The following is a 14920-nucleotide window of genomic DNA, read 5'->3' as shown; positions in this document are numbered from 1 at the left end:
ACACATCATGGCGACTGCATGAGCTATGTTGATTAACAGAAAAGGTGTCCTGAAGAAATAAAAGAAAGCTGAAGAAGAGGGTGAATATTCCTTAGCATCTGAGCAAGCCATGAGTGACATTTTGTTCTTTGTTAGTTAACTGAACTGTGTGGTTTCTATTCTTGGACCTATGGTATGTCACTACTCAGCTATTCCACTGGTGTTTAGGGAGCAGGGAGGTTGAGTTCAGATTAAAGCTCCTGGTAAAACAAACACAAAGGTTGGAAGTGGGGGAGGTGCCTTCGAGACCCCTAGGCCCACAGACAAGACAGTAGCCCCCAGCCTGTTTCCACCCAGAGTCAAATCTTCTAATCCCCTCCTTATGAAAACAGTTATTTTGACGCTCAATAGCCTTTTCTTTCAAAGATTGGAAGAGCTATAATGGGTTTTCCTGCCCTAATGCTCTGATTGCCAGTTAATTTCCTAATTTGGAGCTAATTACTAAACTGCTTAAAAATTTAAGGCACAGGCAACCATCTACTGACAAGCTTTCCATTTATCACCATGGTGTCTGAGGACATGGCCCTTAGCCGAGAACAGAAGCTTCCTCCTCTATCACAGAACAGACTCCTCCTTGTCAGGGTGGCTCTGCCAGATGGTTTCTTAGCCATCACCAACCAAGTTGCTCTCTTCATATGTTAAAGTTACAGAGGAGTCTGAAGCCTTTCAAGAGCTGGAAGCAGCTTCCAGGTTTAATGCTGCATAAAACAAAACTATAAACCGCACATTTTTCTGTCTGGGGATTTTTATTATAAAGAAGGCTTTAATTCATAGTCCTGTGGAAAGAGGGTTGTTTTTTTTTTTTTTCCTCTGTTTTGCTGGCTCTCTTAGCTAACTGGCTCCTCATTCTACTTATTTTTTTCCTCACATTTTTATTCAGAAATAGTGTAGCTGAGTTTTTGTTTTGACGGATAATGAATTTGGAAAGTGGTCATGTTATTAAAAGTATGTTAGTTTAGGGGCACCTGCGTGGCTCAGCGGTTGAGAGTCTGCCTTCAGCTCAGGGCTTGATCCTGGAGTCCTGGGATCAAGTCCTGCATCAGGCTTCTTGTGGGGAGCCTGCTTCTCCTTCTGCTTATGTCTCTGCCTCTCTCTGTGTGTCTCATGAATAAATAAATAAAATCTTTAAAAAAAAAATAACAAAAGGCACAGGCTATTCATCAGTTTCTCAAGCTGTGCCCGGAGGATCTTAACCTGGCCCAGGCTGCACATGAGAACAGTGCCCCCTCAAGCTGTGTAGCCGGCTAACCAACCACTACCCTTTCCTATTAAAGAGCTTTTTTTTTTAATTTGGAATTTCATATAATCTCAATTTTAATGAAAACTATACATCTTTATGTATGCATGAAAAAAGAGCAGGAATAAATAATGTTAATAGCTGAATCTCTACTGAGAGATATACACTCCTCTTGATACTTTTCCTCATTTTCCAAATTCTCAACAAGCCTTTTTTCCTTTTTAGTTTCAATACTACATGGACTTCAGGCAACCAAGTCCCGATTCTGTGCCTAGACTAGAATTGCCTCTCACTCTGCACTCCCCAGGTCCTGAGAGTCCTTGACAAGAAGAAGCACGTCTCTTGAGAGGTGGGCTGCGGTGGTAAGGAGAGGGATAAGGCAGTCATGGGAAGGACTTCTCTGTCCCAAACCCTCCAAAAGAGGCCTAAAAACAGACCAGAAATGCCACGAGGACTGGCACTGGAACACTAAAGGCCTGGCAGGACCTGGAAATCCTAGGTTTAGAAGGGAGCTCATCAGAATGGTTCTTCGGTCTTTTCCCACAGGGACTGGGGGCCTAGGCTCAGCTGCAGTGAAAAACAGCTGGTTCAGCTGTAAGAGAAGGGGAGATGACTAAATCACGAAAACAAAAAGGCTAAGGAGCCAAGCCTGGACAGGCTGAGCAGAATGGGACTGAGTTGATTCACTCAGAGGTCCCCAAACCAGGATCCTAACACTGTCCTCACTGTGAGGACCAGGCCTCTCTCTATAGCAGACAGCAGAGGCTGTACAGGCTGAGGCCATAGAACTGGCCTTTGTGCTGAGCACAGAGGGAGCTGATGATGAGCTCTCAGGAGAGCAGAATAAAGCACCTTGGAGGGGGACTAGCAACTGGCTAGATAGAGAGGAGGCTCAAAGCAGACGCAGCAGGTGGGGAGGTGGGGTTTTAGGAACACCTGAGCGAATCTGGGGACTTGCACATGGGGTGAAATGGGCTGGTACAAGCAGCTGAGAAGAGTGATATATTTAGGGAATGCTGGAGAAACAGCCCTGAGGTTTACACTGAAATGATACAATGTTGATGAACTAAACCAACAGGAGCCTGAGGTATGGTCGCAGGTGCCTGTTGAGGCAAAACTCAAAAGCTGTAATAAAGGATTAACCAGACAATTGTGACAATCTAGGGAATTAGAAAGGTTATATCTAAGCCAACTGGGATTTTGTAAATTTTGTAAAACATACTTTAATAGGTTTCAGTTTCCCTTATCAAATTTTCATAGCCTGAAAGTTTGATGGAAGTACGAATTTATTGACATCAATTTCCTTAAGCTATTATTCCAACACAGAGAAGGTACTGAAGAGCTGAAGACAATGATAAACCCACAAGATCTGAAGTTAAGTTTGCAAGACCCACCCCCTCTGGAGAAAGAGAGAGACAGACCATGAATAAGTCTTCAAAAAGAATCTGGAGACTGCTTTCAATTATAGCAAGAAGTCATGACAGTTGGACAATTTAAGCATTTTATCCAGAAACATAGATCTATATTCCATAGATACCAAATCGATTACCATATAATTGAGTTTGAAAATATACAAAATATTTGTTGTTCTTACATACTGAAATTAAAACCTAATTTTAAAAAGTGCACAGTAAAAACAGCGTTAAGGAAACCTACAATATCCATGGTACATGTATTGTTCTTCATTTTACTGCCAACATTAAATTCTGTATTTGCCTTACTGGTTACAAATATATTTTAAATGTTTCAAGGCCATTTACAACACTGACTAGTTCACTAGGTCCAACAACACCCCAGCTTCCTGAAGGCGGCCAGCACTGGACACTGGACAAGGGGTCTGGGTCCTGTAGCTCCGTGCAACAGTAGCAGCTTTGGAAAGAAGTCGCCAACCATCTATGTGTAAACTATCGACTCTTGTTCTTTTTAGAATTTCCCTGTGCAAAGAAAAATATCAACAATAAGAACACAAATTTCTAGAAAAATAACTCCCTAGTTTATAGGCCAAGCTGTCTGGAAGGCCATACTTCACTTTGGAAAACTTTAGCTTCCAAGAGGGAGAACAGCTGATAACCTTGCATTGTTTTCATTCAGTAATCAAAAAGCAGTTACTTTTAACTCCCGGACTCTCTATTTCCTGGGACCCTATCCCACCCCCCTACCGCACCTCTACACCCCAGGGCTGAGGATCAGCAACAAAGGAAGAAAACAAAGCTATCCTGGATTTATTCAAGCCTCAAATATTCGTTTTGTTCCAAAGACAGGGAGTTTATTGATTTCAGATACTGAATAAAAACTTTTAGCCTGAACATGTTTCTTTGTTGCTTAATAGATACCTTCTAAAGGTCTTAATAGATACTAATTTTGAATATGTGCCAACTAACACAGCAGGGGTAATGATCTGAAAAAGAAAGCTCAGACTGGCTGAAAATGAGCCAAGTGCAGACGTCATAACTCATCCCCAATCCCCCCACATATGGAGATCTGGACTTTCCTGTTTTACGTAACTTCTTTCTGGAGAAGTTCACTTTTTAGAAAAACATAGTAACTAAATTCCTTACTTAGCTGTTAGGTACAAATACATTCCTGTCATGTGTATGGTTAATGCTTGCAGAACACAAGCATTAATAACAAGATGATAGCCAATGAATGGTTCCAAGATGTTTACTTGGCATCCAATGGAGATCATGTCAAGTTGGCCAAAAGATGATGCTCTAGCAATCTATATTACTAACAAACCGGGTAGGGAAGAGCGCAAAATACAGGGACCATAGAATGATCATATCAAGGTTAACAAAATAAATGAGCTCTGTGTTTTATTAATAATAGATATTTTAGGAATTAGATTAAAAAGTTCTGAGAGGACTTGAAAGTTTCCTAACTGCTAAAGTAGCTACAATATAGCTTCCTTTGGGACAATGAACCTTGCTAAACTCAACATTAACCCTTCTCAATTCCGAACCAAATGCCTCCTCGATTCTGGAGTCTGAAAAGACCCCTATATCCCCTGATACTTCTTTCCAAATGTTAGGTGCTAAAACAGGATTTCTCCTAATATTCACAGTAATGTCGTGCTGTCTACAAGGACTAGGAATATAACCTGTGAACTAGCTGTTGTCCCACTGGAACATCAAAAAAGAGGCCAAGGGAGTTGCAGGAGGCAAGATTCAAGAGGACTGACTCAACACCTCCAAGCTCGTTCCTGAAGCACAAGTAACTGGAGAATCATAATCAAAACCACACTGTCTGGCTACAATAATCACAAGATGCCCCAGGAAAGTATCAGACACTCTCTTGCTCTCTCCAAAGTAGCCAGAGGCCAATCAATATCAAAACAATATTACATAATGCAGATTCCAACACACTCACGTGACATATCTCCAAGGAGACACCAACTGAGCAGAACGCTGCCCTCACCACCCTAGCTAATGCTAAAATAAAGCTATAGTGTGTTCATCTCTATTTCTTCTGCTGTGCCAGCACATAGAAGGACCTCAATAGGTGGATACTAGGTCAATAAGAGGCAACAGTAGATTTCAAAGAGAACAGGTTAGAGACAGTAAACCCCTGCTGGCAGTAGTACATACTGTCTGAGTTACAAAATGTGCTAAACATCTGAGATGATGCATGAAACCAAGTTCCTGACTTCCTGAAGCCTAACTTTCACGGTAAAAAAGCATATATATTATGTTACAACAGATATAAGATATGTAGATATGCACTTCAACATACAGGTACTACTAGTATCTATTGACCCCAGCCTTGACAAGCAGCAGCTTCATGGGAAATGAAATCAAAAGAATTTCTGGAAAGGGACAAGACATTCCTAGGTTATATGGATGTGTATGAAAATAAATCTGCTAAAGAAGGTTATTTACTCTTCAATAGCACCATTTTAGACTCATATAAAGAAAAAAAATAATAATCCCCATCATAGCCTCCCTAAAAGTCCCCCTAAATGATAAAATAGTAGCAGAAATGCCAAAAGTGCCCCCAAAAAAGGACATAGTATTAGGCCTTCTAGAGGTGAAACCTCCTCTTAACTTATAACTCAAAGAAACTCAATTTTACTTTTGGATAAGAGGACAAATGATACGAAGAAAAAGCATTTAAAACCCCTTTAAACTTCTTAAACTTTGCCCCTGAAATGCACAGCAATGAAATGCCTTATATTAAATATATTACATATTAAATATTATATTGCAGACAGACTCCTTTCCTCTCCTCCCCTACCTTACTGGACATCTTCAGTGTGTCAATCTCTTCTCTCTGTTTAGATAATGTCTCGTTCATGCTGCACAGGTGGTCACTCATCATACTTAACTGATCCTCATAACTCCTCTTGGTCGTTGTCAGCTCATCCTAAATGGCAAAAGAACAGAGGGGGCAAAAAGAAAAATCAAAACCCCACAGTCACACCACTCCAGAGTTTTTTTAATTTACAGAAGGAATCTGAGAAAAGCAACCTATCAAGATGGCCTATCTGATCAATTTACATGAAGGACAAGCCACAGACCTAACAAGAGAACAAAATTAAAACATATGGGGGGAGGGGGGAGTTTTTCTTCTATTCAGCCTTGAAAATATGTTCTGAATTTCTTTGCAAAAAGACTGTCCTTCTATGTCAGGTATAAAACTGTCACAGAAAAACAAGAGGGCTCCATTATCTTTCCTAATTCCTTCAGGTTTTTCAGAGCCTTTGGTAGGGTGGGCCAGTCTGTCTCCAGCACGTTCCCACCAGCCCTGCACCTGATGGCTCATGGCTCTCAGCAATCAGGCCAGGACTCCCTGAGAGAAGCACCTTTGTCTATCTTCCCATCTCTCTGCTCTCTCCAGCCCCTTAAAATCTAATCCTGTGCTCCTAGCTAATCTGATAAACTAATCTGAAACTAGGAGGAAGCAGGTGTTACTGTGCTAATGTGTTTTTTTTCTCTGCCTGTATCACATTTATATTTAATAGACGCTCTCTGGAGACAAAGCTTTAAAACAAAGCAGTGAGTAGGAGGAATATTTTGCAGCCCTACCTTTCAGTTTAGGTCAGTTTTATGAAACAGTAAAGATAAGAAATAGAGTCATGTGTCCAGCCTGCTATGACAGGGATTAGCGGGGGAACAGGGGGAGGGAGGACTGTGGGTACATAAGTATCATTACAGAAGTGCTGACTACAAAGCTATTTAAAATAAAATCAAGTCAGAGAAACAAGCAATATACAACTTTTTGCCTGACAGAAGTAAGATGTTACTTTAAAATGAGGTAGAAATAAAGTGGTTAGAAATATGTATGTCTAGAGGTTGAACACCACTACTTTAAAAAGGAAATGCTGACTTTGCTGCCCAAGAACTTCCAGGGAAAACCATATTAACACCATGTAGGTAACACTTCTGAACTCACCTGAAGTCTACTGATGTTCTGACCGGCTACTTTCATCTCTTCTGTCAGTGCCTCTTTAGACTTTTCAGCCAAGGCCAGTCTCTTAGAGAGTGCTCGGCACTGTTAAATCAGAAAACGTTCCATTATCTCAGGAGGCATTTCCCCAAACCAAATTCACTTCAGGCCTATACCACACACTGGAGTACACATGAGATGTGGTCTCCCCTTTACCACTTTAATAAGGAAAAAAAAATCTACCAACCCAAGGTCATCATGGTTTTTCATCAAATCACTCATGACCAGAGGTTATAAAAAAAACTTAATTGTTTTTAAAGATTTAATTTTTTTTTAAAGATTTTATTTACTTATTCATGAGAGACACACAGAGAGGCAGAGACATAGACAGAGGGAGAAGCAGGCTCTCTGTGGGGAGCCTGATGTGGGACTCGATACCAGACCCCAGGATCATGACCTGAGCTAAAGGCAGATGCTCACTCAACCACTGAGAGCCACCCAGGCATCCCTAAAGATCTAATTTTTAAGTAAACTCTACACCCAACGTGGGGCTCAAACTCACAACCCCAAGATCAAGAGTCACACATTCTACTGACTGAGCCAGCCAGGTGCCCCTTAAGAAGTTTTTAACATTTACCCAGGATTCATTTGTATTCACACTGGATGAAAACAGAAGTGGTTATCTCAAAAGTTATCAATGGCATCTGACTATGCAATATGAATCCCAAGGCACTTTTCTTGTGCTTTTAAGTCCTCTATTAGAGACAACATTACAGGAACAATAAAAGCTTTATAGTCCCAGGCTACAGATTAGACTCGATCTATGGGGAAAATGAAGTGAATGCAGGAATGCAAAGATCCCAGCGGCTTCCCTTGGGGTTCTATCAAAGAGACAGAGCTGATCAGGAAGAAAAAAAGGAAAATTCTGTTTCTTGCTATTGTTTAAAGATGGTGTGCCATTAAGAGGGTCACTAAATTTTCTGATATTTTCAGCCATGAGACTGACAAGGAGAATCTGTTGAGACACATCTCAATGCTGTGTCGACATCAGCCACCCAGACTAACCATTCCAGTAAAGTCTGGAGGGGTCACCACTTCCTGTTTATAAACAAGGAAAAACTAGGACACTGTAACAATTCTTGTAGCACATTGTGCTGAAGACATTTACCAAGATACCCAAATCTCTTGGAAGTAAAACAGCCTCAAATATTTCCCAGCTACTCATTTCATTCCTCACAAGAGAATTTTAGGAAAGTTCAGCCAGTCAAATCAGCCACCATAAATTAACCAAGCTTCTACTATGTGCTCAGCACCAAACCTGGAAAAGAGAGAGAGTTTTGCAAGCTATGGGTCTTCATGAAGATGGCGATCAAGGCTCTGACACTAACTCAGAAGGAAGCTCAGGACCTCAAAAGCGATGGCTCAGAAGTTCAGCATCCCTAGTAGCTCCACTGTAGGTGGAGCTTTTCTACAGCCCAACAAGCTGTTATCCCATTTTCTACAGCCCAACAAGCTGTTATCCAACAAACAGGTAATGGTGGCTTATGGACAACATGGAGCTAGGCAGATTATTTATTTATTTCAGCAAGAAAAAAAGAAGCAAAGCCCCTCTCCACTTCCAGCACCTGGCCTCCTATCAACCATTCCCTGTCCACAGTACAGGAGAAAAATCACAAAGGCAATCCCAATAAAAGGTGTTGTCTTTTCTTTCTCAATTTCTTTAACAATTTAAAGCATTATAATTCCTTGTCTGCCATCTATAACTGACCTTTTAACGTAAAGTTTTATTTCATTTATTTATTTATTTTTAAAGATTTTATTTATTTATTCATGAGAGACAGAGAGAGAGAGAGAGAAGCAGAGACACAGACAGGGGGAGAAGCAGGCTCTATGCAGGGAGCTGAATGTGGGACTTGATCCCGAGACTCCAGGATCACGCCCTGGGCCAAAGGCAGGCACCAAACCACTGAGCCACCCAGGGATCCCCCAACGTAAAGTTTTAAATCAGATACTTTACAGGTATTTTTGTATGTTGAGTGACAGCCATTCTGTATCATTTGTCTCTTATTCTGATTTCTATACTCTCTTCCTTCATTTTCTCCCTTGCAATTAATGAACTGTATATTAATTTTTTTTTGAACTGTATATTATTTTATGGAGTATCTTACATAGTGTTTTTCTAACTCTCCTAAGAAAATGAATTATTTGGTTAGGTAAGAAGAAAACGTAACAAAAAGTAAGATTATATATCAAAGGTTTAAAAAGGTTACAATTTTCATTTCCTCATTTAGAAGAACTCATTTCTACAACTTGTCACTTAGAAATTAAAGAGTATTAAAAAAAGAAGAGGAGGAGGAATCAGGCATATTTTGCTTTTTAATTTCTTTGCATGAAAACTCCTTGACTTGTGAATGTCTACCTGCCTCTAATTCCCTAAAACAAGTAATCTCTAATAATAATACTACAAACATATGTGACCAGAGGAAGGGAGACCTAGAAGTCTCTCAATCATCCTTCAGTAACTTGGAAATGACAAATCAGTCCTGTATTTATGGAAATAAAGATTTTTGGTTGAATATGGACCAATCAATGTGAACTCCAACCAAATTCACATGGATACAAAGACACAGACATCTCCCTTCCAGAGAACAGCAGGAGACATGGACAGTGACCTAATTCGTGCCGGGATTGGGAAAAGCCACCAAATAGAATTAACTCTCCACTCACCTCCGCATAAAAGTGCACTGACTTACTGTCAGCCAGCTGCAGTTGAGATGTCAATTCCATGATCCTTGCCATGTAGTGATTTTTAATTAAGTCTTCACGAGATTCCACATCTGGAACCTAAACAGAGCACACATAACTAAGTAAATAAATGCCTGTGAAATGAAGCAGTTCTAGAATAGATGACCATTACCCTAGAAGAAGAAGAAGAAAAGACATTTTGTACATTTTCATTTAAAATCTGATGGGGAATCATAGTTTCCCAACCCCTTAAAGAAACTTGAAACAAACCAGGTAAATGTATATTCCAACTTTCTCTTATTCAGCATCCTGCCCATGTCAGAATTAGGTTGTGGCTTCAAAAGAAGAGAGCAGCAGCGAAGCACCGAGAGGCCCACTACCTCTGGGGCCACGTCCCTCCATCTGGCTTTGATAAGCCACAAACCCGGCTTTCAAAATCTCCATCCATCTGATGCCCCGGTCTTCCTCTAAGTGGAAGAAGGCAAGCATTTACTGGAACCCCTAAAATCCAAGCATTCTTTTCCTCCCAAATTATCTTAAGACAGCTCTAATTCTCTTAAACACACTAACCAATTAAACTCTTTCTATAATAAACAGTTTATGGCCCTTGTCCCAGGCCAATGTTTCTTCTAGTCACTCTAGCAATGGTACACTACTGAATTTAGTTTAGAAATAGATACAGAAGTTCGAGATGACCTCAAGTAAAAGGCCAATAAGGAAATCAAGAGAATTTACCAACTTACTTGAACTATATTTACCAGCTTGCCACACTGAGTGGAAAGTTGAGTACCTTCAGTGTTCCTTCTATAGTTATTTATAAAGTTACATCTTATAATATTTCAAAATTCAAAAGCCAAATCTGACACTTCACACACTTGAGGGCCAGAAAGAAGTAGCAAGCACAATGTCGGTCAAGGCCCCGAGAAGTCCTGCTCCCCAGCCTGCCTAGTGGAAGGGCTAATGCCTCCAGCCTCATGTGGAATGCCAGCAAGCTGATGGCCAAGCTCCCACCACACCTTGTCAAACTGCCAAGCCAAGCCAAGCCGTTCAACAAGGCAATTACAAAAACAGGCTATAATTTGTTGGTGACGGTTAAAATAGAACCAGAAAGAAAAGCAACATGGATCCATGGATGGAGGAGAAAAACACTGGCTGCACATTTGCAAAAAGTGTCAGAAAATAATTGGACAAAGCTGACTTTTGCAGGCCTTTGTGAACAAACACACAGCCAAATATTTACAAACAAATGTGACGCCAAATACACATTACATTACCTCATTGTCAGATGTCCTGGTTAAAATCCCAATCTAGAACAGAAGAGGAAAAAAAATCTTTGGAACAGACTGTTTTCACTTCAAATACAACAGCTGCAACCCTTGTAATGTTTTCTCTTTTCAGTTCACATCGTTTTTAAGTGCACTGGAAGAGCAGTTCTAGATCACCTGTATCATCTTTTTTTTTTTTTAAATATTTTATTTATTTATTTATTTATTCATGAGAGTGAGAGAGAGAGAGAGAGAGAGAGAGGCAGAGACACAGACAGAGGGAGAAGCAGGCTCCATGCCGGGAGTCCGACGTGGGACTCGATCCCGGGACTCCAAGATCGCGCCCTGGGCCAAAGGCAGGCGCTAAACCGCTGAGCCACCCAGGGGATCCCCTGTATCATCTTTTACTACAAGGAAGCAGTACCTACAGACAGCTAACTGTATTCACTATTTCCATCATGTGGCAGTAACAGATAATGATCACTATTTCCTCTATCAAAATGCTGTAGTCCTTTTCACTGAAACTCAACAAATTAATTGCCTGGGAAGGGAGAGAACAGCTTTGACTCATCTTGTCATTTCTATGCCTATTTCCAAAGCAGTAGTCAAGGAGAGGTAAAGACAGTTTTATGGTGACCATAACAACTGAACATTACAAACAGAAAACACAAATAACACCCTGCCGAAAGTCTGAAAGGAGAAAGAAGAAATACACTTTTGATATAATGTTATGACCTTAGTAAGAATTAATTTCAGATTTAAATTAATGAAAACGAAAATATAATTTCAGACACACTGAAGTACTGCCAAGTTTTTTAAAGCTTGCTTTTGTGGAGTAAGATTTCAAAACCAGATAGGCATGAATACTGATTTCAGGTTATTGTCCAAAGTGGAAAGGCACGTGCTTGGGCGCCATAACTTCAGGACACTCAGAAACTCAGTTTCAGCGGATTTTGATACTCTCACAGATGACACCCAATCAACAGTTTTCACGGATCCTACATCATCTCAAAAGTTATTACTCTGAACAGTGCTCGGTGTATCAACTAAGTGAATGCTAATGAATGTCATGCCCACCTAACTGTAAAAGGATTGTTTATAAGACTTTTTTTTTTAAAATAGAACCATAATTTTCTATTCACTGAAGCAGAACTAGCAATTAGTCTTTCTCTTTTAGTTAAAAACTGTTTATGGTAACACACCAATCATTTAATTTTATATATTCAAATATGACTACATTTGGCAAAAGAAATTCCGAGTGTGCATCTATATTCTCCTCCCAGGTCATGGTTTAAGAATGTGTGACAGCACAAGACCCACAAAGGAATGGTATTATATAAATGGAAGGAAAACTTAATGTACATAATTTCAACATTTTCTTCATATGATGCTAATGGGAGTGTAAACTGATACATGCTTTTAGAAAACTTAGCAATAAAAGGCCAAGAAACCCAAAAACATACATGCCTTTTGACCTAGTAAGTTCTAACCCTGAAAATACATCCCAAAGTCATCATCTGAGATGCAGAAAAAACCTTTGCATAAAAGAAGATGCTATTTAATATAGTAAAAATTACAACCAATGTCCACCTATAGGTAAACTAAGGCATATTTTATGTAGAATACTATGCAATCAACGGCTAAGTTTATACAGATTTCTAATAATAAGATAAATGTTTGTGTATCCACATTACTCTAAAAGATTTGAAATTTTATATAGCACAATATGAACCACGCATGAAATTTTGCAGGAAAAATGTTAATGGTAGTTGCTTGGATATTCAAGGAGCATGTCAACTTTTCTCTTCCTTTACCCTTCTGTAGTTTTTAATTATCTACAAGGTACGTGTACTCCCTTTATACATAAAACATATATTTAAAATTCTATGAATGCTTTTTAATTCTAGCAAGAAGCAGAAATTTGAATTATTCTGTGGCTTTTTCTTTCTTGAGGTTACTGCCATCTTTTATTACAATAAATCAGCAGGTGGCTGAAAGCTCAAATTACACTATTAGGTACTTTAATGACAAATACTATGCATTCAATTACTGAAGTGCCATAGGGTTAGAAATAATCAGTTTCTATCTGATGTAACTTTTTCAGCCCCAAGGTGCTTGAATCAAACTAATCTTCTGGGGGCTTGTAGGATGAGCTTCCTTACCCAGTCAGTTAACTTTAAAATGGGCACAGATTTGGGGCACCTGCGTGGCTCAGTGGTTGAGAGTCTGCCTTCGGCTCAATGCATGATCACATAGTCCTGGGGTCGAGTCCGGCATCAGGCTCCTGCAGGGAGCCTGCTTGTCACTCTACCTATGTCTCTGCCTCTCTCTCTCTTTCTCTCATGAATAAATAAAATCTTAAAAAAAAAAAAAAAAAGGCACAGATTTGCTCCCAATACCCAAAGGAAGATGAGAGAAATGGAAGGTCACATAGCTGCATACTTTGTTCAGTGAAGTTCACTAGGGGTGGGGGGAAGGGGATAAAAGGCTAAAAAAGAGAAACATCAAGAAAGGCAGAAAACATCACTTTTTTTTTAAAGATTTTATTTATTTATTCATGAGAGACACACACACACACACAGAGAGAGAGAGAGAGAGAGAGGCAGAGACACAGGCAGAGGAAGAAGCAGGCTCCACACAGGGAGCTGACGTGGGACTCAATCCTTGGTCTCCAAGATCACGCCCTGGACCGAAGGTGGCGCTAAACCGCTGAGCCACCCGGGCTGCCCCACCATCACTTTTTTATCCCAATGTTCTCTAAGGTTGTTTTTGGTAGGAATCCTCCATGTACAAGAGAGAAGGAGGGTTAACGTAGTTAAGATCCTTTTCTCCTGGCCTGAAATACTCTTCTCCTGCCTTGGACTCCTGTTCACTTTTGAAACCCATTCATTTTACCTCTCCTGTGTCATCCTCCCTGAGCCCTCCAGCAGCCTGCTCTGTGACCCCACAGCACGCCACGTATGTCAACCCATGCTCGTGCTTCTTTAGACTGAAAGCAACAAAGACCAACTGTGAAAAATGAGGAGGCCAATCATGTCTTGGTTCTCTAATCCTAACCATGAGAGACAATGCCCAGGGGTTCACGGAGAATGTGGCACCTCAACTGTACCTAAAATCATAGGCAGAATTCTGAATTCAGCAAAGTCAAGGAGAAGGAAAAAGGAGCTGGAAGGCAAAAGCACATGAGGTGATAGGGGTTATGGATGAACAGATAGGAAAAGAAACAGCTTAAACAAAGACAGGAAAGGATAAATCCAAAGAATGTTACCAGGGAAGAGCTCAGTGTGGCTTTGTACAAGGAAATGTGGAAGACAGGACTAGAAAGGTAATCTGGAAAAGGTATCCACATACCTTAAATGCCAAACAAATGAATGGATTATATTCTACAGATAACTAGAAACAAGAGAGTTCATAATCAGTTATATACTCTAGGAAAAGCACTTCATTAGCACCTTAGATGGTTGGTGGAGGGAAAGAGACCCTTAAAAGATGCAAACAGATCAAGGCCATGTACACACATGCTAACTGGACACACTGGACACACTGGACACACTGCTTAAAGTAACGGCGGCTTCCAAACTGACCAAACACAAATAACATCATCATCACTCATGGCCCAACAGTGCTCAGCACTAACAGTTTCCCCTGTCCCTGGAAATCCCTCTCACTGACATACCTAAGAACCATGCTTGCCATTGAAGATGTTCAAAGACAGTTCTGAACTTTCAGCAATGGACATTACTGACTCAAATACACCAAGGCTGCCAACTCTCAGCACTTGAAGAAAGGCAAGCAGTAAACAAATGAGTTTATGTCAGCTGATCTGTTTTCTGACACTGATCAGAGCATGAGGCTTTGGTGGTTAAGAAGGAGGGTATACCTTGGATTCCAGCCTAGTTCTGTCACTTACTAATAAGCATGTGACTTCAGCTGAGTTATCTCACCTCTCTGAACCCCAGTCTCATCTACAAAATAGAAATACGACATCACCTACAAACTTAGAAGACTGCCTGAGTTAACATACTCGAGTCCTCAACATCAAGGCTGGCTCACGATCACTACAATCATTACTGGTGTAGGAGCACTCTTCCTGGTCTAGTCTGGTCCAACAGTTACTCCCTGGCCACCAGTGACTCTACTGCTAGCGCAAATGAAAGCCAAGGGAAGTAACAGATGTAGGGAAGCAGAGAAAGAGAGGGGAGAAAGAAATCAGACCAGACCAGAGCAAGAAAAGTCTGACCTGATCAATGAA

General features: G+C 40.4%; 1 protein-coding gene across 1 annotated transcript in view; it reads right to left on the bottom strand.

Annotated features, from left to right (window-relative positions):
• Positions 1 to 2544: 2544 nt before the first annotated feature.
• The window catches only part of PPP1R21 (protein phosphatase 1 regulatory subunit 21), a 65690-nt gene continuing 53314 nt past the window's right edge, over positions 2545 to 14920 (bottom strand). The window contains exons 18-22 of the mRNA XM_025992609.2: positions 10678 to 10710; positions 9386 to 9502; positions 6665 to 6763; positions 5507 to 5635; positions 2545 to 3210 (exon numbers count right to left, since the gene is read on the bottom strand). Coding sequence (XP_025848394.1) covers positions 3181 to 3210; positions 5507 to 5635; positions 6665 to 6763; positions 9386 to 9502; positions 10678 to 10710 — 408 coding nt within the window. The 3' untranslated portion in view covers positions 2545 to 3180. The remainder of the gene's footprint in view (positions 3211 to 5506; positions 5636 to 6664; positions 6764 to 9385; positions 9503 to 10677; positions 10711 to 14920) is intronic.

Source organism: Vulpes vulpes, chromosome 16 (assembly GCF_048418805.1).
Source record: "Vulpes vulpes isolate BD-2025 chromosome 16, VulVul3, whole genome shotgun sequence".
NCBI lineage: Eukaryota > Metazoa > Chordata > Mammalia > Carnivora > Canidae > Vulpes > Vulpes vulpes.
This window is presented reverse-complemented; position numbering and strand designations above follow the sequence as displayed.